Raw genomic sequence first — 22,067 nt, forward strand, 5'->3', positions numbered from 1 at the left:
GTGTCCTTAAGTTATTCACAGAGATTCCAAGGATAGAACAGGACTTCTTTGGGGGCCATTATTCTGCCTACCAAAGTGGATTTGTGATAAAAATTATATATGGAATCTAGATTTTTTGTTTTTTTTTTTTTGTTTTTTTGAGATGGAGTCTTACTCTGTCGCCCAAGCTGGAGTGCATTGGCATGATCTCGGCTCACTGCATCCTCTGCCTCCCCGGTTCAAGCGATTCTCCTGTCTCAGCCTCTGGAGTAGCTTACAGGTGTGTGCCACCACACCCGGCTAATTTTTGTATTTTTGGTAGAGACGGAGTTTTGCTGTGTTGGCCAGGCTGGTCTCAAACCCCTGACCTCGAGTGATTCGCCTGCCTTGGCCTCCCAAAGTGCTGGGATTACAGGCTTGAGCCACCGCGCCTGGCCAGAATCTAGATTTTTATAAGTGGTACAGAGTTGGGTGTATTTAAGATGGTATGGGATGATGAAGTACTACTTAAATTAGCCTTTCTCACAGGACCTATTTAAAAATACATGCATGCAAGAGTCATTTAACGATCTCTTTGCAATGGGATCATTTATGTAGGAAATCCTAAGAAATTTATAGAAAAGCTATTAGAATGAATAATTGAGTTTATTAAGTTTACAGAAATAAAGTGACTATAGAAAAAGTAACTCTATATACTAGCAACAAATAATTGGAAGTTGAAATAAAAATTATGATTTATAATAGCATAACAATATGAAAACTGTGGGATAAATTTAACAAAATATGTGCAAGACCTGTATACCAAAAACTACAGAAGATTGCTGAGAGAAATTAATGAATACTGTACCTAAAGAAGTGGAGAGAGGTATCAGAGATATCATGCTCATGGATTAGAAGACTCAATATTTTTAAGATGTCAGTTCTCTCCAAATTAGTCTCTAAATTCAACATAATTCCAGTCAGAATCCCAGAAGGCTTTTTTTGTTGCAACTGACAAGCTGATTCTAAAATTTTTAATGAAATGCAAGGGACCTTCCAAAATCAAAACATTGAAAAACAAAAAGAATGTTTGAGGTCTTACACAACCTGCCTTTAACAGTTATTAAAAAGCTATAGTTATCTGTGGAACATAATACATAGTCCAGAAATAGACTCACATATTATGGTCAGTTTTTAACAGAAGTGCCAAGGTAACTCAATGGAGAGAAAGGATAGTCTTTTCAACAACAACAACAACAACAACAACAACAACAACAACAACAACAGAATGTATAATACCTTGAACCTTACCTCAGACCATTCACAAAAACTAATTTGAGATGGATCATAAAACTAAATTTAAGAGCTAAAACTATAAAACTGCTAGAAGAAAACATGGGGGAAAATCTCTGGGACCTTGAATTAAGCAGAGGATTCTTGGATAGGACACAAAATTATATTCCATAAAGTTAAAATTGAGAAAATGAACTTCATCAAAATTAAAAACTTTTGCTTTTCAAGAGACACTTAAAAGTCATAGATGGCTGGGAAAAATATTTTATCTGGTAAGGACCTTTATTCAGAATATCTAAAGAAATAATGCAACTTAATAATAAGACAAAGTAAAACAAGCACTTGAATGTTCATAGCAGCATTATTCATAATAGCCAAACACTGGAAACAATTCAAATGTTTTATCAGTTGACGAATGGATAAAGAAAATAGTGCGTCCGTACAGTGGAATAATGTTTTACAGTACAAAGCAATGAACTAGTGGATGAGTCATAAAAACATTATATTTACAAAAGAATCCATACACAAAAGACTACAGAGTATACATTACAATTACATGGATTTCCTGGTTTTTTTTTTTTTTTTTGAGTTGGAGTCTCACTGTGTCTCCCAGGCTGGAGTGCAGTGGTATGATCTCAGCTCACTGCAGCCTCTGCCTCCCGGGTTCAAGTGATTTTCCTACCTCAGCCTCTCAAGTAGCTGGGATTACAGGCACATGCCACCACACCCAGCTAATTTTTGTATTTTTAGCAGAGGTGGGGTTTTGCCATGTTGGCCAGGCTGGTCTCGAACTCCTGACCTCAGGTGATCTGCCCGCCTTAGCCTCCCACAGTGCTGGGATTACGGTTGTGAGCCACTGCGCCTGGCCATAATTACACGGATTTCTGTTAAATAAAAGGATAAAACTTATAGGGACAGAAAACAGGTCAGTGGTTGCTAAGGATTGGGATGAGGGAGTTTATTTAAAAAAAAAAAAATACAATGCATAGGCTAGGAATGGTGGCTCACACCTCTAATCCCAGCACTTTGGGAGGCCAACGCAGGTGACTCACTTGAGCCCAGAAGTTCGAGGCCAGCCTTGGCAAAATGACGAAACTCTGTCTCTACAAAAAGTGAAAATAAAATAAAAAAAAAATAGCTGGGTGTGGTGGCACGTGCCTGTGGTGCCAGCTACTTGGGAGGCTAGGGTAGGAGGATCTCCTGAGGAGGTCAAGGCTGCAGTGAGCCATGATTGTGCCACTGCACTCCAACCTGGGCAACAGAGTAAGACCCTGTCTCAAAAACAAAAACAAAAAACATACAAATATGTTGTTTACTTCTTTTGCTGATGTTAACAGTTACTGTAGATTATGTAGCAGTTTCTCAGTTCTTTTATTTGAATTTTTGTAACATATACACTCCTAAAGTTATTTTCATCTTCCTTGAAAATAAATTTAATGGTCTGAGTAAAGATTTTGCAGAAGTGATAAACTTCTTGATGCTGGTTTAAAGAATGAAAAACCTTTGGTGCCTTTTGTGTGTGTGTGTGTGTTTTATTTGTGTGTGCCAAGTCAATTAGAATACTAATGAGTACTTTGAAAACATTATGGAAAACAGTGGTTTAATGTTTTGTTTTTCTTGAGGAGTTGTGTTATTCATACACAGCTCTAAAGTTGCTTGTGGAATCTTTAGAACATCAGGTTTTTTGATGTCTCTAGGTGCAGGATTTTCTATTAGGTGCTAATAGAGCTGCAGGAATAGCAGGTAGGGGTTCCTTTTTCATGACTAAGAGCAAGCAAGTTCTCTAAGAAGCAAGTGTGGCATATCTAGGCAATATATTAATGCAAGGTTTTGAGAAAATTTAAAATACAAATGAAATGGTTAGCTTTTGACAGGAGAAAAAAGATCAGGAAGAATATGGATCAATTTGTGAGAGAGTAAGATGGGTCTGAAATGTGAGGGGACAATTAGTTGATGAAGTCATTTGCTGAAAATAAGGATAGTGGGACATCATAGGGGATTTAAGGTTATTCTCTGCACAGATTTTTTTTTTTTTTTTTTTTTTTTGAGATAGAGTCTCCCTCTGTCGCCCAGGCTCGAGTGCAGTGGGGCTATCTTGGCTTATTGCAACCTCTGCCTCCTGGGTTCAAGCGATTCTCCTGCCTCGGCCTCCCAAGTAGCTGGGATTACAGGCGCCCACCACCACGCCCAGCTAACTTTTGTATTTTTAATAGAGATGGGGTTTTGCCATATTGGCCAGGCTGGTCTCGAACTCCTGACCTCAAGTGATCCACCTGCCTTGGCCTCCCCAGATGCTGGGATTACAGGTGTGAGCCACCACGCCCGGCCCTCTGCACAGAATATTGGCTAATAGTAAATGTTTTAAAATAATTTAAAAGTTTGTAAAAAATAATCCCTCTCCACTGATTGGTATGTTTTCTAACTTTTGTGGTTACATATACTGCTGCTATAAAGCTTTGTGTGCACACTTTTTTTTTCAGAATAAAATCTAAGGTCCATGTTAAAGAGTATACCAGATTAAAACCCGTTTGATCTGTATTGCCAGAAGTGTTGGGACCAGTTTACCTTCCCACCACTACTATCTAAAGAATGGCTAGGCAAGTGCTGTGGCTCATGCCTGTAATCCTAGCACTTTGGGAGGCCGAGGTAGGCGGATCACTTGAGGTCATGAGTTCATAACCAGCCTGGCCAACATGGCGAAACCCTGTCTCTACTAAAAATACAAAAATTAGCCAGGCGTGGTGACACGTGCCTGTAATCCCAGGTACTTGGGAGGCTGAGGCAGGAGAATCACTTGAACCTGGGAGGTGGAGGTTGCAGTGAAAGGAGATCGTGCCACTGCACTCCAACCTGGCGACAGAGTGAGACTCCATGTCAAAAAAAGAGTGGCTGACTTATTGTACCCAGTCTGTTACTGGGTATTCATATTTTTAAAAGGCTTCCTTAATACAGTTGGTGAAAATGTTATACTATTTTGCATTTTCTTGATACTCTTAAGATTTAACTTTTTTTTTTTTTTTTTTTTTTTGAGGCGGCGTCTCACTCTGTCGCCCAGGCTGGAGTGCAGTGGCACAGTCTCAGCTCATTGCAACCTCCGCCTCCCGTGTTCAAGCAGTTTTCTGCCTCAGCCTTTGGAGTAGCTGGGATTACAGGTGCCCGCCACCACGCCTGGCTAATTTTTTTTGTATTTTTAGTAGACGGGGTTTCATCATCTTGACCAGGCTGGTCTTGAACTCCTGACCTTGTGATCCACCCGCCTTGGCCTCTCAAAGTGTTGGGATTACAGGCATGAGCCACTGCGAATATTGAACATTTTTTAATGTGCTCATTGGTCATTTCTATTCTGTTAGGATTTGCCCCTACATTTTGGGAGGGTGGGATTGGCAACCCTTTTCACATTTCTCTCTTGACCAGTCATTGGGCCAAGAGAACACAAAATTCCAGACAGCATTCATTCTTCTGGGTATCCTGGTGGGCCACACCATTCATCTCCATATTCCACCCATAAGACCGTGAATAAGTGGGTTGAGCATTTTGGAAAAATATTTTCAGTTTCAGATCTATATCTATATATTTTTCAGTAATTATGGAATTGTTGAAAGTTTAGAGATACAAGAGACCTGTATGGTATCTGTTCGAGTCTGCTATACTAGAGAGATAAAAGAGGTTAAATGACTTGTTAAAAGCAATGGAACAGTGAGAGAACATGAGAGTGAACCCAAGTCTGGAAATCTGTCTGTTACTTTGTCAGGTCACGTATTAATGTGTTACCCTTGACCTTCACAAAAGATAGCACCCAACTTTTTAATCTTTTCATTCTCTTTAAATTCAGTCCTTGTGCACAGTGAGAAGGGAGGTAAATTGTGGGTTTTTATGCTTAACCAAACCGTTATCTATGTAATGGCAGCATATTAACAAGATAATTGGTTATCAGAGTGAGCAAGGATTATCTATTATTTATTTAGCCAATTTATTCAAACATAAATTTGGCAATAATGTAAACATGTTTTCAAAATTTGGGATGATATTTGTTGTCATCTGCAATGTTAACTAGGAACAAATGGTTATCTCTATATAAATCTGTAAATAGCGTGGAAATAAGAGGTATTTGTAAATATTTTTGTGTTTGAGAGAGATTGTACAGATAGATGGAAAGCACTAGAGCATTGGTGAAGGGGTGAACAAAATAAAGAGGGCTTTACTGTGCTTGATCAGACTTTTGAAATTTTAAGCTGATTTTTTTAAGGATCCTAAGTCACCTGGGCAAAGAAAGAAATTATAGATTTGGCAAGGGATAAACTTTAAGACCATCAGGTGAAGCAAGGATTATGGATTCTTAAAAATTAAGCTTCATTTTCATTTCTCCTTTTATTTTATAACATTCTAATGACCACCAAATCCTTAAATGATCACCAAAGTTCAACTTCTTTGCCAAAGTAAACTAACATTTAAAAAATTTCAGGGGAGTGAATGCTGTATGTGTAGATTTTATTAGTTCCTTAAAGAACTTTCTAAGTTTTTCAGTGTCCTTATATTTTGAACTTGTTTACATTTTTATTCCTTCTACCCAAGTTTATGTGATAAAGTAAAAAAAAGTAGTTATATGGTAATATTTCGTGTGTAATATTCTTCCTCCGGTTGTCTGTGGGTTAGTAGTCACTGCTCTGCTCTTCTCTTTTAGAGGCACACTAGGATAGGGAAAACATGGGCTTTGAAAGCTCACTGCTCTGTTTTGAAGGCTCAGCTCTCCCACTGCTGGCTCTGATTTCTTTCTTTCCTTTCACTCCCTCCTTCCTTCTTCGTGGTGGGGATGTGGTATTTAAACTTTATGAGCTCCAGTGTCATTACATGTAGAATGGTAATACCTGTGTCACAGGGTTGTGAGGATTAACTGAGCTTGTGAAGTAATGTCTGGCACAAAGTAAGGGTTTGATAAATGAGTAGGTGTTTGGTAATTATGCCAGGTCTTAGTTTTTTTTTTTTTGAGCACTCATTCATTTTATTACTTTGCAGGAAGCATTTGTGAATTATATTTTGTTTGGTAAAAAATGTAATTGAACAGATTCTGAGACTAGACCAGTGCAAAAATACTTGATGGAAGCCTCAGGAAAATAAAGTAGTTAATACTTTTTTTTTTTTTTAACTTTTTATCTGCTGATTCACTGGAGTAGACATTAGTGAGAGATACACAGCAGAAACCCTACCCTACCTTGCCCTGAGGAGCCTTTACTTTAAAGAGGCAGGCCATAAACACAGAGTGTATTCTGGAAAGTGTAATGCAAGCTTTAGATGTTAAATAAATTCAGAGAAAGTAAAAATCACCAAGAATGGGGGCTGGGGAAGGTTTTTAATAAAAGAGGTAGTTCTTGAGGAAGAGTGAAATCAAACTTAAAGGAGAATGGCAAAGTTATTTCATGTAGGAATAACCAGGTAAACAGGTTTGTGCATATACTTAGTGGACGTGCTTTGTACGTACCTTTCTGAAGACAGGTGTAAGTACTGGGCAGAAATGTCAGGGAGAAAATAGACAAAGGGACAATTGTTGATTTGGGAGTTATCGGCATAGAAGTGTTTCCTAAAGCCATATTACTCCATTCAACACTCGTCTAACCAGAGGGTCAATGATGAAGATTTTGTAGAGAGGCAATGGGATGAAGTAGAATCGTCCCGTTCTTTGTGAGGGAAGACTGTAAGGAAAACCAGAACAGAGAAGCCTTGGGAGAAGAGGTTTTTAAAATTTTTTTATTATTTTATTTTATTTTTTTAACACAGAACCTCACTCTGTCACCCAGGCTGGAGTGTAGTGGCACCACAATGGCTCACTGCAGCCTCAAACACCTGGGCTCAAATGATCTTACCTCAGCCTCCCAGGTAGCTGGGACTACAGATGTACACCACCATCAGAGGAACTAGAAAACGCCATTTGATTTTTGTATTTTTTGGTAGACATTAAAACTATTTTCTAAGCTCTTATGAAAATTTCTGTGGTGAAGCTGAACCCAAATTGCTTCAGAGTCTGTTTTTTTACCTGCTATGCAGTGCAGTAAGATTTAAGAAAGTGAATCTTTAGTATTTTTATGCTTTTCTTAGGCAGTCCTTTACCATTTTTAACACCTTTGCCACATTTCATTGCTTGTTTTGTTTTCTGTGTTTAGTTTACTTTTAAAACAAATACGTATTTTCTCTTGGGATTCTGACAACTTATGTGGTCTGTGAAGAAAATTGTTTGGAATTTGTTTCGCAGCGGAAGGAATGTTATTAATATGGGTGTAAATGGCCCTTGAAATAAGGCTTAATGGAACTTTTGTCGGGGTTACTTTGTTTTGTTTGAGGAATTATAGTTAACTCTTGAATAAACTGATACAGTTGACAAAAATTGGTTTCTGGGAGACTTGTCAGTGTATTTTTGAAAAAACACACATTTCTTTTTTAGCACATTTGCTTTCTTACAGAAGTACAATTCTTTTTGTATAAATGAATATAATAGTGTCTTTTCAGTACAATTGGGCTTCTTAAATATTTGAATACAGTATATACGAAGTGGTGGTTTTATAACATATATCTGCCCTCTGTTGGTGAAAATGCGTTATTGCTGTGAATTTAACAGCTTTAGTAATTTCTTTGAATGTAATAATACTCTGTAATTTCAAAAGTTGTCATAAAACTAAACTTGGGAAAAAATACCCTTATCATTTGAAAGGAATATTCTCTTTGGGACAGTTCTGCACCATGAATTATTCTGCCCAAAATGCCAGTAGTGCCCTGTTTGAGAAATATTGACCTAATATACTGATGATGATGATTTTTACATTGTGGCTGTCTCTCTGTGTTTTTTTTAAGTTTTTCTGTAAGTTCTAGGTTTGTCCTGTCCAGTGTGGAAGTCACTAGCCATAAGGCTATTTAACCGAATTTAAACATTCACTTTCTTAATTCCAGTAGCCTTATTTCTAGGCTTCATAACCACTGTGGCTAGGAGCTAATGTGTTGGATAATGCAGATTATAGAATGTTTCCAGCATCATGGAAAGTACAGTTTGACAGTGCTGTTTTAATTTTTAAATTTTAAAAAATGAGGATTATCATTTTCATGAAGTAATCATTTTCTTAAATTTGTGATGAATTTCTTTGCCATGTATTCTTTTCACATTACAGCAGTTTCTCAAAAAACAATTCCAATTAACCAAGGGAAATATATTTAGTAGGATTTTAGGTTATTAAGATTTTATTGTACCATGTAATTTGCTGCAACTTATATATTTATTGCTGAATGATTATAGTACATTTTTCTCAATGTAGGGCATTGAGTATTTCTAGTATTTTGCTTCTCTGTTTTGAAGAGTAAAGTTAGCTTAAGAATAGTGGTCATTTTTTTGCCACCATTTAGTTGAGATAATAGCTTCTTTACTCTTTTGGTGCATGTTTGGGATGGAAGGAAAGCTATGAATCAAAACATACGTAGAGAAACTATAATGTGTGAATCACAGTTGAATATATGTTGGATGATTAAAAAAATACATAGACACTTGACCCAGTTTCTCCTAATGGTAACATCTTGTAAAATTATAGACGAATGTCACAACCAAGATACTGATGTTGATACAACCCACCAATCTTACTGTGACTTCTGCAGTTTTGCTTGTACAGTAATTTGTGTGTGTGTGTGTGCATGTATTTTTATTCAGTTTTATCAAAAGTGAAGATTCATATATCTGCCACCATAGTCAAGATATGGAACAGTTATATACCACAAGAATCTCTTGTGTTGCCCTCTTAAAACCACACACACTTTTCTCTGTCCCACCCCACACATCCATTCCTAACCCATAGCATCCATGAATCTGTTTTTCACTTCCAAAATTTTGCCATTTCAAAAATGTTATAAAAATAGAATCATGCAATATGTAACCTTCTGGGATCGGCCTTACTCAGTGTAATTCTTTCAAGACACATCCAAATTGTTGCGTCTGTTAATAGTTCTTTTCTTTTTATTAAATAGAATTTTGTGATATGTTTGTACCATAGTTTGTTTAACCATTCATCTGTTGAAGGACCTCTGGACTGTTTGTAGTTTTTTAGTATTAAAAATAAAGCTGCTGTTAACATTTTTGTATAGATTTTTGTGTGGATGTAGGTTTTTATTTCTCTGATAAGTGCCCAGTAGTGCAGTTTGCTGGGTTGTATGGTGATTGCATGCTTAGATCCATAAAAAAAGTGCCAAACTTTTCAAAAGTGGTTGTACCATTTTATACATCTACTAATGATGTGAGCTATTTAGTTTGTCCTTTGCCAGCATTTGGTGTTGTGACTGTTTTTTATTTTAGTAATTATGTTAGATGTGTTGTAACAGTGATATTGGCTTCAATTTGGATTCTCCTAGTGGTTTATGGTGTTGAACATCTTTTCATGTGCCAGTTTTCCATCTGTATGTCCTCTTCAGTGAAATGTCTGTTCATGTTTCATTTTCTAAATAGATTTTGTTTTTTACTGTTGAGTTTTGAAAGTGCTTTATATAGTCTAGATACTAGTCGTTTGTCAGATATGTGCAAATACTTTTTCCTACTTTGTAGCTTAACTTTACATCCTCTTCACATGGTCTTGCATAGAAGAAAAGTTAGTTTTGAAGAGGTTCAATTTATTAATTTTTTTATGGACTGTATTTTTAGCAAGTCTAAGTACAATTTGCCTAACCCTAGATCCCGAAGATTTTCTCATATATTGTTTCCTAAAAGTTTTACAGTGTTACGTTTTATATTTAAGTCCATGATCCATTTTGAGTTGCATTTTATATATGATACAAGGTATGGATCAAAGTTTTTTTTTTTTGCATATGGATATTTGATCCTTTGAGAACATTTAGACAGAGTCTTACTCTGTCACCCAGGCTGGAGTGCAGTGGTGCGATCTGGGCTCACTGCATACCCTACCTCCCAATCTGCTTCAAGTGATTCTCATGTCATGCCTCAGCCTCCTAAGTAGCTGGGATTACAGGTGTGCGCCACCACGCCTGGCTAATTTTTGTAGTTTTAGTAGAGATGGGGTTTCACTATGTTGGCAGGGCTGGTCTTGAACTCCTGACCTCAGGTGATCCACCCGTCTCAGCATCCCAAAGTGCTGGGATTGCAGGTGTGAGCCACTGTGCCCGGCCTGAGAACCATTTCTTGAAAAGATTAGTCTTTCTCCTTTTGCACCTTTTTAAAAAAGTTAATTGACCATGTATGTCCAGGAGGGAGCACTTCTGAAATTTATTATGTTCCATTGATCTGTTTGTCTGCCTTTATGCCAGTATTGTACAGTATTTATTACTGTAGCTTCTTAATAAGCCTGGAAGTAAGTAAGGTAGTGTAAGTCTTCCAACTTTGTTATTTTTTTCGAAGTTGTTATGCCTATTCTAGGTTTCTTGAATTTTCATATGAATTTTAGAATCACTTTGTCAATTTCTACAAATAATCTCAGATTTCAATGGGGAATCATTTGAGTCTGTAGATCCATTTGAGAGAGAATTGACATCTTTTAATATAGAGTCTTCCAATCTGAACAAAATATATCTCTCCAATTATTTAGATCTTACTTAATTTTGCTTGGCAGTATTTTATAGTTTTCAGTGTATGGGCCTTGCTTATTTTTTGTTAGATTTTTCCATAAGGTTTTATTTTTTAATGCTATTGTAAAAGATACTTTAAAAATTTTAATTTCTGATTATTACTGGTATGTAGAAATACCGTAGGTTGCTGCATACTTAGGACATCTTGCAACTTAGTTAACCTCATTTATTTGTTTTCATAGCTTTTTTCGTGGATTCTATTAGGTCTCCTACCTAGACAATTATCATCCTCGAATAAAGGCAATTTTTACTTTTTTCCAATTTGAATACCTTTTATTTCCTTTTTCTTATTTTATTGCACTGACTAGAACCTTTAGTAAAATAGAAGTGGTGAAACTGGACTTGCTTGTTTTGTTCCTGATACTAAGGGAGAAAGGGTTCAGACTTTATCTTTTATGTAAAAGTCTTACAGATACCTTTTATCAAGTTGAGGAAATTTCCTTTGTTGCTAGGTTGCTGAGAATTTTCATCAGAAATGTATGTTGAATTTTATCAAATGCTTTTCTGCATCTTTTGAGATGATCATATAGTTTTTAAAATCTTTTTTTTTGTTTTTTGAGACGGACTTTCGCTCTTGTTGCCCAGGCTGGAGTGCAATGGTGCGATCTCGGCTCACTGCAACCTCCGCCTCCTGGGTTCAAACGATTCTCCTGCCTCAGCCTCCTGAGTAGCTGGGATTACAAGCATGCACCACCACGGTCAGCTAATTTTGTATTTTTAGTAGAGATGGGGTTTCTCCATGTTGGTCAGGCTGGTCTTGAACTCCTGACCTCAGGTGATTCGCCCGCCTTGGCCTCCCAAAGTGCTGGGATTACAGGCCACCCGGCCGGTTTTTAAGTTCTTTAATATATTGAACTACATTGATTTTCACACATTAAACTGCATTCCTGGGAGAAACTACACTTGGTCTTGATGTATCTTTTATATATATATATATATTTTTGAATTTGATTTGCTATGATTTTACATATTGTCATGAAGGGTGTTGAACTGTAGGTTTTATTTCTTGTGATATCTTTGTCTGGTTTGGTATCAGAATAATTTTAGGCTCACCAAATGAATTAGATAGTATTCTCCTCCTCCCCCTTCCCCCCTTCCCCACTGTTTTTTTTTCCCCTCAATTTCTGGAGGAGTTTGTATAGAACTGACACTATTCCTTAATCGTTTGGTAGATTTCCCCAGTAAAGCTATCTGGGCCTTGAGTTTTTGTTTGTTTTTTGCTGAGCAGATTCAGTTTATTTAATCGATATTAGGCCATTCAGGTTATCTTTTCCTTCTGGAGAGAGCTCATTTGTGTCTTTCAAGGAGTTGGTGCACTTATAGCATAAAGTTGTTTATGATATTCCCTTATTATATCTGTAGAATCTGTAGTAATGTCGCTTCTATCATTGCTGATATTGGTAGTTTGTATTTTCTCTCTTTCTTCATCAGCCATGCTAGAGATTTACCTATTTTATTGATGTTTTTCAAATAATCAGTCTTTATTTTCATTGACTTTTTTGTGGCTTTTTGGTTTTCTACTTCACTGATTTTTTAAAATTTTTATGGGTACAATAATAGTAGGTGGATATATATATGGGGTACATGAGATATTTTGATATGGGCATACAAAGCATAATAATCACATCAGGGTAAATGAGGTTTCCATCACCTCAAGCATTTATCATTTCTTTATGTTACAAACATTACAGTTATACTATTAGTTATTTTAAAATGTGTGATAAATTATTATTGACTGTAATCACCCTGTTGTGTTATCAAATACTAGATCTTACTCATTCTAACTATATATTTAAACCCATTAACCATCTCAATTCTGTGGCCCTCTGCACCAACCCCCTACTCTTCCCAGTTTCTGGTAATCATCATTCTACTCTCTATCTCCATGAGTTCAATTGTTTTAATTTTTAGCTCCTATAAAAGAGTGAGAATGTGAGAAGTTTGTCTTTCTGTGCCTGACATTTCACTTAACATAATATCCTCTAGTTCTATCCACGTTGTTGCAGATGACAGGACCTCATTTGTTTTTATTGCTGAATATAGTACTCCAATGTGTATATGTACCACGTTGTCTTTATCCATTCCCCTGTTGATGGACACTTAGGTAGCTTCCAAATGTTGGCTATTGTGAATAGTGCCACAATAAACATGGCCGTGCATGTATCTCTTCAGTATAATTATTTCCTTTCTTTTGGGTATATACCTAGCAGTGGGATTGCTGGATCGTATTGTAGGTCTATTTTTGGTTTTTTTGAGGAATCTCCGTACTGTTCTTTATAGTGGCTGCACTAATTTGCCCTTTTCTCCACATCCATGCCAGCATTTGTTATTTTCAGTCTTTTGCATAAAAGCCATTTTAACTGGAGTGAGATGATATCTCATTGTAATTTTAATTTGCACTTCTCTGATAATCAGTGATGTTGAGCACCTTTTCATATACCTGTTTGCCATTTGTATGTCTTCTTTGGAGACATGTCTGATTAGATCTTTTGTCCATTTTAAAATCAGATTATTATATTTTTTTCCTATGGAGTTGTTTGAGCTCATTATATATTCTGGTTATTAATCCCTTGTCAGATGGAGAGTTTGTAAATATCTTATCTTATTTTGTGGGTTGTCTCTTCACTTTGTTGTTTCCTTTGTTGTGCCAAGCTTTATAACTTGATGTGATCCCATTTGTCCATTTTTGCTTTGGTTGCCTGTGTTTGTTGGGTACTACTCAAGAAATTTTTGCCTGGGCAGAGTTTCCCCAATGTTTTAGTAGTTTCATAGTTTGAGGTCTTAGATTTAAGCCTTTAATCTATTTTGACTTGAATTTTGAATATGGTGAGAGATACGAGTCTAGTTTTATTCTTCTGCATATGCATATCCAGTTTTCCCAGTACCATTTACTGGAGAGACTGCTCTTTTACCCAATGTATGTTCTGGGCCCCTTTGTCAAAAATGAGTTCACTCTAGATGTATGGATTTATTTCTGGGTTTTCTATTCGATTCCATTTGTCTATGTGTCTATTTTTTGTTGTTGTTTTTGAGATGGAGTCTCGCTCTGTTGCCCAGGCTGGAGTGCAGTGGCGTGATCTTGGCTCACTGCAATCTCCGCCTCCCAGGTTCACGCTGTTCTCCTGCCTCAGCCTCCCGAGTAGCTGGGACTACAGGTGCCCACTACCATGCCTGGCTAATTTTTTGTATTTTTAGTAGAGACGGGGTTTCACCATGTTAGCCAGGATGGTCTTGATCTCCTGACTTCATGATCTGCCCACCTCGGCCTCCCAAAGTGCTGGGATTACAGGCGTGAGCCACTGCGCCCAGCCTATGTGTCTATTTTTATGCCAGTACCATGCTGTTTTGGTTACTATAGCTATGTACTATAATTTGTTTTTGTTTTGGTAGGCTGTTTTAGAAGATCTGTAGTATAATTTGAAGTCAGGTAATGTGATTCCTCCAGTTTTGTTCTTGTTGCCTGGACTATTCTGGGTCTTTTGTGGTTTCATGTAAATTTTAGGATTTCTGTGAAGAATGTATTCTTCTTCTTCTTTTTTTTTTTTTTTTTTAAGACAGAGTCTTGCTCTGTCACCAGGCTGGAGTGCAGTGGTGCAATCTCTGCTCACTGCAACCTCTGCCTTCCAGGTTCAAGCGATTCTCCTGCCTCTGCCTCCTGAGTAGCTAGGACTACAGGTGTGTGCCATTACAGCCAGCTAATTTTTGTATTTTTAGTAGAGACAGGGTTTCACCTTGTTGGCCAGGATGGTCTCCATCTCTTGACCTCATGATCCGCCTGCCTCGGCCTCCCAAAGTGCTGGAATTACAGGCATGAGCCACCGTGCCTGGCCATCATTCTATTTTAATAGGGATTGCGTTGAATCTGTAGATTGCTTTGGGTAGTGTGGACATTGTAACAATATTGATTCTGACAGGTGGAAAGGCCAGGTTGGCTAAAGCTTTGGCCTCCAGCTTTGGAAAATGGCATTGGGGGGGAAGGATGGAGGAGTTGAGAAAATGAAAAACTGTGAGACCTGGAAGTTGATTTGAGACTCATATATTTAAAGCAAAATTGGTTAAAAATTTAAGGGGTTTCTTGGGTATCACTCAAAGTATTGAAGATGACCCATCTTTGGATACCCAGCTTCTCTTAACATTACTCACTAGAAGCTCATTTTAGACCCTGATTCTATCTTTTTCCTACAGTCATCATAACAAATCTTTTGTTTATTCATGTTGTGTTATTTTTAGCATTTTTAACAGATGTGGTTTGTTCTTACCCTAATCTAAATGAAGACAGGTGCCCAGGAAACTATACCAACCCTCTTGAAGTTCAAATGGTTGTAATCCTTTGGAAAGTTACTTTGTGGTGGATTTTCTGTTTACATCTTGAATGCTACATCCAGTATCACCACAGCAAAGTCAGAAATCGAGGCTATAACTTGATCTACTGACGGATAAGGCATCTCAAGAGATTTGCGTTAATGATACACTCCACTGGCAACACAATAATTCTCTTCATACTGTGTTGCAGCATTCCTTCCTGGAAACCCGCAGATCAGATTATATCTTGATCTCCTTCTGGCCATCCTGGCCCTGGTGCTGATCTGTTTTCTGATGTGTCTGCTCATATACACAGTGAAAATCTGGAAATTTAATAAAGCTAAGCCATATCCTGATGTACTTGAAGAAGGAAAAATCTGTACTTAACCCAGCAGTATTACCTCAGAGACTGGATTCAGGACTATTTGAAACCTAGAAGAAGTTGTTGAAAAGCAAGGAGACATAATAGTATATATGAAGTGACACAATGAAGTGTTGAGTGACTGTTGGCTCTCACTTCCTTGGACCTAGCCTGTTAGCCAAGTAGAATGTGAGAGGCTTACAGTCTTGACAGCAATTGCAGAAGAATCCAGAGTAATCTCACAAGCTGCCATAGAGAATTGCAGCTTTTGCTGAATAGCATTTTATAATTTTTGTTGGAAACCTGAATTTGGTTCTCACCTGTGTGGCTGTATACTATATAGGGTTTGGGGGTAAAGGTACCTTGTAAACACCTTAATAACTTGAGGATAATGTCTGTTGTTTACTTTTTGAAATTATTTAACTGCTTGGTTTATCTTAGGATCAAAGGTATAATTTAAACAACAACAACAAAAATCCAATATTGAATCTTTCAATCCATGAACATGGAATATATTTCCGTTTTTTTGTGCGTCTTTTTCAGTTTCTCGCATCAATGTTCTATTCACTGTGGAGATCTTCCATTTCTTTTCAAGTTTATTTATCTCATTGTATTTGTAGCTGTCGTAATGGGATTACTTTCTTGATTGCTTTTTCTCATTGTTTGCTCTTGACGTAGAAATGCTACTGATTTTTGTATATTGATTGTGTATCCTGCAACCTTACTGAATTTGTTTATTCTAATAGTTTTTTGGTAGGGTCTTTAGTTTTTTCTAAATATAAGATCATATTACCTACAGACAAAGATACTTTGACTTTTTCCTTTCCAAATTGGATGCCCTTTCTTTCTCTTGTCTGATTGCTCTAGCTAGACATTGTTTGACTATTATGCTGAATAACAGTAGTGACAGTGGGCATCCTTGTCTTGTTCCAGGTCTTTGAGGAAAGGCTTTCAGTTTTTCCCCATTCAGTATGATACTAGCTAGGGGTGTGTCATATATGGCTTTTATTGTGTTGAGGTATGTTCCTTCCATACCCAGTTTTTTTTGGGTTTCTATCATAAAGGGATGTTGAATTTTATCAGAATCTTTTTCAGTATCAGTTGAAATGATTATTTGGTTTTTGTCCTTCATTCAATGTTGATATGATGTATCACATTGGTTAATTTGCATATGTTGAACTATCATTGCATCCTTGGGATAAATCCCACTTGGTCATGATGAATGAACTTTTTAATATGTTGTTTAATTTGATTTGCTAGTATTTTGTTGAGGATTTTTGCATCAGTGTTCATCAGGATATTGGCTTCCTTTTCTTTGATGTGTCTCCGGTTTTGGTATCAGGGTGATACTAGCCTTGTAGAATGAGTTTGGAAGTATTCCCTCCTCCTCTGTTTGTCCGAATAGTTTGAGTAGGATTGGTATTAGTTCTTCTTTAAATGTTTGATAGAATTCAGCAGTGAAGCCATTGGGTCCTGGACTTTTCTTTGCTGGGATACTTTGTATTACAGCTTCAATCTCATTTCTTGTTATTGGTCTATTTAGATTTTGGGTTTCTTTGTGGTTTAATTTTGGTAGATTGTATGTGTCTAGGAAATTATCCATTTCGTCTAGCTTTTCCAATTTATTGGCATATAGTTTCTCATAGTAGCCTCTAATGATGGTTTGAATTTCTGCAGTATTGGTTGTAATGTCTCCTTTTTTGTCTCTGATTTTATTTATTTGTGTCTTCTTTCTTCGTCTGGCTTATCTTTTGCTTATCTTTTCAAAAAAAAACAGCATTTTGTTTCATTGATCTTTTGTATTTTTTATTTCAATTTCATTTATTTCTACTCTGATATTTATTATTTCTTTTCTTCTAATTTTGGGCTTGGTTTGCCTTTGCTTTGCTAGTGTTTAAAGCTACATCATTATGTTGCTTATTTGAAGTCTTCTGCTTTTGTAGTGTAAGTGCTTATTGCTATAAACTTTCCTCTTAGTACTGCTTTTGTCTTATCCTACAGGTTTTGGTATGTTGTGTTTTTATTTTTATTTGTTTCAAGACATTTAAAATTTCCTTTTAAATTTCTTCATTGATGCCTTGGCCTGTCAGGAGAATACTATTTAATTTCCATATATTTGTATAGTATCCATAGTTCTTCCTGTTATTGATTGCTAGTTTTATTCCATCATGGTCAGAGAAGATATTTGATGTGAATTCAAGTTTTTTGAATTTTAAGAGTTGTTTTGTGGCCCAGCATATAGTCTATCCTTGAAAATGATCCATGTGCTGAGGAGAAGAATGTGTATTCTACAGCTGTTGGATGAAATGTTTTGCAGATATCTGTTAGGTCCGTTTTGGTCTATAGTTCAGATTAAGTCCAATGTTGCTTTGTTAATTTTCTGTCTGGATGATCTAATGCTGAAAGTGGGGTGTTGAAATCTCCAGCTATTAACTTGGGTTATATCTTTGTCTTTAGCTCTAATAATATTTGCTTTATATATTTGGGTTTTACAGTGTTGGGTGCATGTATATTTACAATTGTTATATCATCTTGCTGAGTTGACCCCTTTATCATTATAAAATGACCTTTATCTCTGTAGTTTTTCTCTTGAAATCTATTTTGTCCAATATAAACTACTGCTCTTTTTTGATTTCTATTTGCATGCAGTATCTTCTTCCATCCCTTTATTTTCAGTCTTTGTGTGTTATTACAGGTGAAGTGTGTTTCTTGTAGGTAGCAGTTCATTGGATGTTGCTTTTTTATCCGTTTAGCCACTCTTTGTCTTTTGATTGGAGAGTTTAATTCATTTATATTCAATGTTATTGATATGTAAGGACTTAATACTGCCATTTTGTTATTTGTTTTCTGGTTGTTTTGTGGTCTTCTCTTCCTTTATTCCTTTTTTTTTTTTTGAGACAAGAGTCTCACACTGTTGCTGGGGCTGGAGTGCAGTGGTGCAATCTCAGCTCACTGCAACCTCCGCCTCCTAGGTTCAAGCAATTCTCCTGCCTCAGCCTCCCTGGTAGCTGGGATTACAGGTGCCTACCACCACACCCAGCTAATTTTTTTGTATTTTTAGTAGAGACGGGGTTTCACCATGTTGGCCAGGCTGGTCTTGAACTTCTGACCTCGTGATTTGCCTGCCTCGGCCTCCCCAAGTGCTGGGATTACAGGCATGAGCCACCACGCCTGGCAGCTTCTTGTCTTTTTGTGAAGATGATTTTCTCTGGTGGTATGTTTTAATTCATTGCTTTTTATTTTTTATGTATCTTGTGTAGGGTTTTTTGACTTGATGTTACCATGAGGCTTGCAAATAACGTAATCCATTATTTTAAACTGATGACAACTTAATTGCCAAAACAAACAAGCAAAGAGAAAACTAATAAAACCTCTACACTTTAACTTCATCCCCCACACTTCTTAACTTTTGGTTATTTCTATCTTATTGTATTGTGTCTTGAAAAGATGTAGTTATTTTCTGATGGGTTCATCTCTTGGCCTTTCTACTCAAGATATGAACAGTTTATACACCACAATTACAATGCTACAAAATTCTGCGTTTTTTTGTGTGCTTACTATTACCAGTGAGCTTTTTACCTTAAGATGATTTCTTATTGCTCGTTAACATCATTTTCTTTCAGATTGAAGAACTTCCTTCAGCATTTCTTATAGGACATGTCTGGTGTTGATGAAATCCCTTAGCTTTTGTTTGTCTGGCAATGTCTTTATTTCTCCTTCACTTGAAGGATATTTTCACTTGATATGCTATTCTAGGATAAAAGTTTTTTCCTTCAGCACTTAAAATATGTCATATCACTTTCTCCTGGCCTATAAGGTTTCCACTGAGACATATGCTGCCAGATGTGTTAGAGCTCCTTTGTATGTTACTTGTTTCTTTTCTCTTGCTTCTTTTAGGATCCTTCATCTTTGACATTTAGGTATTTGGTAATTAAATGTCTCGAGGTAGTCTTATTTTGGTTAAATCTGTAACCTCTCTGTGCTTTTGAATTGTGATATTGTTGTCTAGGTTTGGAAAATTCTCTGTTATTATCCCTTTGAATCAGCCTTCTACCCCATCTCTCTCTCTACCTCCTTGTTAGGTTAATGACTATTAGATTTGCCATTTTAGGACTGTTTTCTAGATTTCGTAGGCATGCTTCATTCTTTTTTATCATTTTATTCTTTTGTCTCTTCTGACTGTATTTTGAAATAGCCTGCTTCAAGCTTACGAATTATTTCTTCTGCTTGATCAATTCTGCTGTTGAGAGACTGACGCATTCTTCAGTATGTCAGTTGAATTTTTCAGGTTCAGAATTTCTGCTTGATTTTTAAGTTATTTCAATCTCTTGTTAAATTTATCCGATAGAATTCTGAATTCCTTTTCAGTGTTATCTTGAATTTTGTTGAGCTTCGTCAAAACAGCTGTTTAGAATTCTCTACCTGAAAGGTCACATATCTCTGTCACTCTGGGATTGATCATTTGTGCCTTATTTAGTTCATTTAGGGAGGTCATGTTTTCTTGGATGGTCTTGATGCTTGTGGATGTTTGTTGATGTCTGGGCATTGAAGAGTTAGGTATTTATTGTGGTCTTTTCTGTCTAGGCTTGTTTGTCCTCATCCTTCTTGGGAAGGCTGTCCAAGTATGCAAAGGAATTGAGTGTCCTGATCTAAGTCTTTGCTTATTGCAGCTGCATCTGCATTAGGGGGGACCCAGACCCAGTAACACTGACTCTTGCAGACCGGTAGAGGTACTGCTTTGGTGGTCTTAGGTGAGATCTGAGAGAATTCCCTGGATTACCAGGCAGAGACTCTTGTTTTCTTCCCTTACTTTCCTGCAAACAAATGGAGTCTCTCTCTCTGTGCAGAGCTTCCTGCGGCTGAGGGAGGGATGAAACAAGTACCCATGTGACCACCACCACTGGGACTGCGCTGGATTAGACCTGAAACCAGCATAGCACTGAGTCTTACCCGGGACCTGTGGCGACCACTGCCTGGCTACCACTGATGTTCTCTCAAGGCCCAAGAGCTCTTCAGTCAGCAGGTAGTGAATCCGGCCTGGCTTGTATCCTCCCTTCAGGACAGCGAGCTCTCCACTGGCCCAAGGTGGGTCCAGAAATGCCTGAGAACCAGGGCCTGGAGTCAGGAAGCTTAGGATTCCACTTAATGCACTGTTCTGCTGTGGCTGAGTTGGCATCCAAGCTGTAAGACAAAGTTCTTTCCATTCTTCCCTCTCCTTTCTTCAAGTGGTAGTCTTTCCTCATGACCACCACTGCCCAAGGCCTGTGGTGAGTACTGCCTTGCCACTGCTGATGTTAACGTAAGGCCCGAGGGCTCTTCAGTGAGTTTGTAGTAAATGTTGCCAGGCCTGGGTCTCTCCCTTCAAGGCAGTGGGCTCCTCTTTGGCCCAGGGTGGGGTCCAGAAATGCCATCCAGGAGCCAAGGCCTGGAATCTGGGATCCTAGGAGCCTGCTTGGTGCTCCACGCCACTGTGACTTAGCTGGCAACCAAACTGTAAGACAAAGTCCCCTTTATTCTTCCCTTTCCTTTCCTCAAGCAGAAGGTGATATGGTTTGGATATTTGTCACACCCAAATCTCATGTTGAGATGTTGTATTCCCCAGTGTTGGAGGTGGGGCCTGGTGGGAGGTTTGTGGGTCACAGGAATGGATTCCTCGTAGCTTCGTGCTGTTCTTGAGATAGTGAGTGAGTTCTCATGAGATATGATTATTTAAAAGTGTGTGGCACCTCCCTCTGCCCCTTGCTCCTTCTCTCGCCATATGGCTTGCAAGCACCTGCTTCACCTTCTGTCGTGAGTAAAAGCTCCCTGAGGCTTCCCCAGAAGCCAAGCACATGCTGGTGCCATAATTGTACAGCCAGCAGAACAGTGAACCAATTAAACCTCTTTTTTCAGACAGTCTCACTGTCACCCAGGCTGGAGTGCAGTGGCATGATCTCGGTTCACTGCAACCTCCACTTCCCAGGTTCAAGCGATTCTTGTGCCTCAGCCTCCAGAGTAGCTGCGATTACAGGATGTGCCACCATGCCTGGCTAATTTTTGTGTTTTTAGTAGAGATGGAGTTTCACCATGTTGGCCAGACAGGTCTCAAACTCCTGGCCTCAAGTGATCCACCTGCCTTGGCCTCCCAAATTGCTGGGATTACAGGTGTGAGCCATGGCACCCAGCCTAAACTTCTTTTCTTTGTAAATTACCCAGCCTCAGATATTTATGTATAGTAACAGAAGAACGACCTAATACAGAAGGAGTCTCTCCCCATAGCCACCACAGCTGTGAACATGGTGGGTCATGCTTGAAGCCTGCATGGCACTGGGTCTTACCCAAGGCCTGCAGCAAGTTCTACTTGGCTACTGGCAAGTACCGGCAAGTATTACCTGCTGGTGTTTGTTCAAGACCCAAGGGCTCTTTAGTCAGCAGGTAATGGATCCTGCCAGAACTGTGTCCTTCCCTTCAAGGCAGTGGGTTCCCTTCTGGCCCAGGGTGTGTCTAGAATTGTCATCGGGGAGCTAGGTCCTGGAATGGGGGCCTCAGGACTCTGCCTGGTGCTCCATTCTCT

General features: G+C 38.0%; 1 protein-coding gene and 1 pseudogene across 11 annotated transcripts in view; both read left to right on the top strand.

Annotated features, from left to right (window-relative positions):
- Positions 1-22,067, top strand: part of SMAP1 (small ArfGAP 1) — a 193,409-nt gene that overhangs the window by 11,112 nt on the left and 160,230 nt on the right. For 4 of the 11 annotated variants that reach the window (XM_063813177.1, XM_063813178.1, XM_063813179.1 and 1 more), the window contains exon 2: positions 20,362-20,537. The exons of 6 other annotated variants lie outside the window; for them this stretch is intronic. In XM_063813177.1, the coding sequence (XP_063669247.1) occupies positions 20,501-20,537 (37 nt within the window). In that variant the 5' untranslated portion in view covers positions 20,362-20,500. Of the gene's footprint in view, positions 1-20,361; positions 20,782-22,067 lie in introns of those variants that run through there. One more of the 11 variants, XM_063813182.1, reaches the window with a different exon arrangement.
- Positions 1,178-15,764, top strand: LOC104006881 (transmembrane protein 192-like; annotated as a pseudogene).

Source organism: Pan troglodytes, chromosome 5, assembly GCF_028858775.2.
Source record: "Pan troglodytes isolate AG18354 chromosome 5, NHGRI_mPanTro3-v2.0_pri, whole genome shotgun sequence".
Lineage (NCBI taxonomy): Eukaryota > Metazoa > Chordata > Mammalia > Primates > Hominidae > Pan > Pan troglodytes.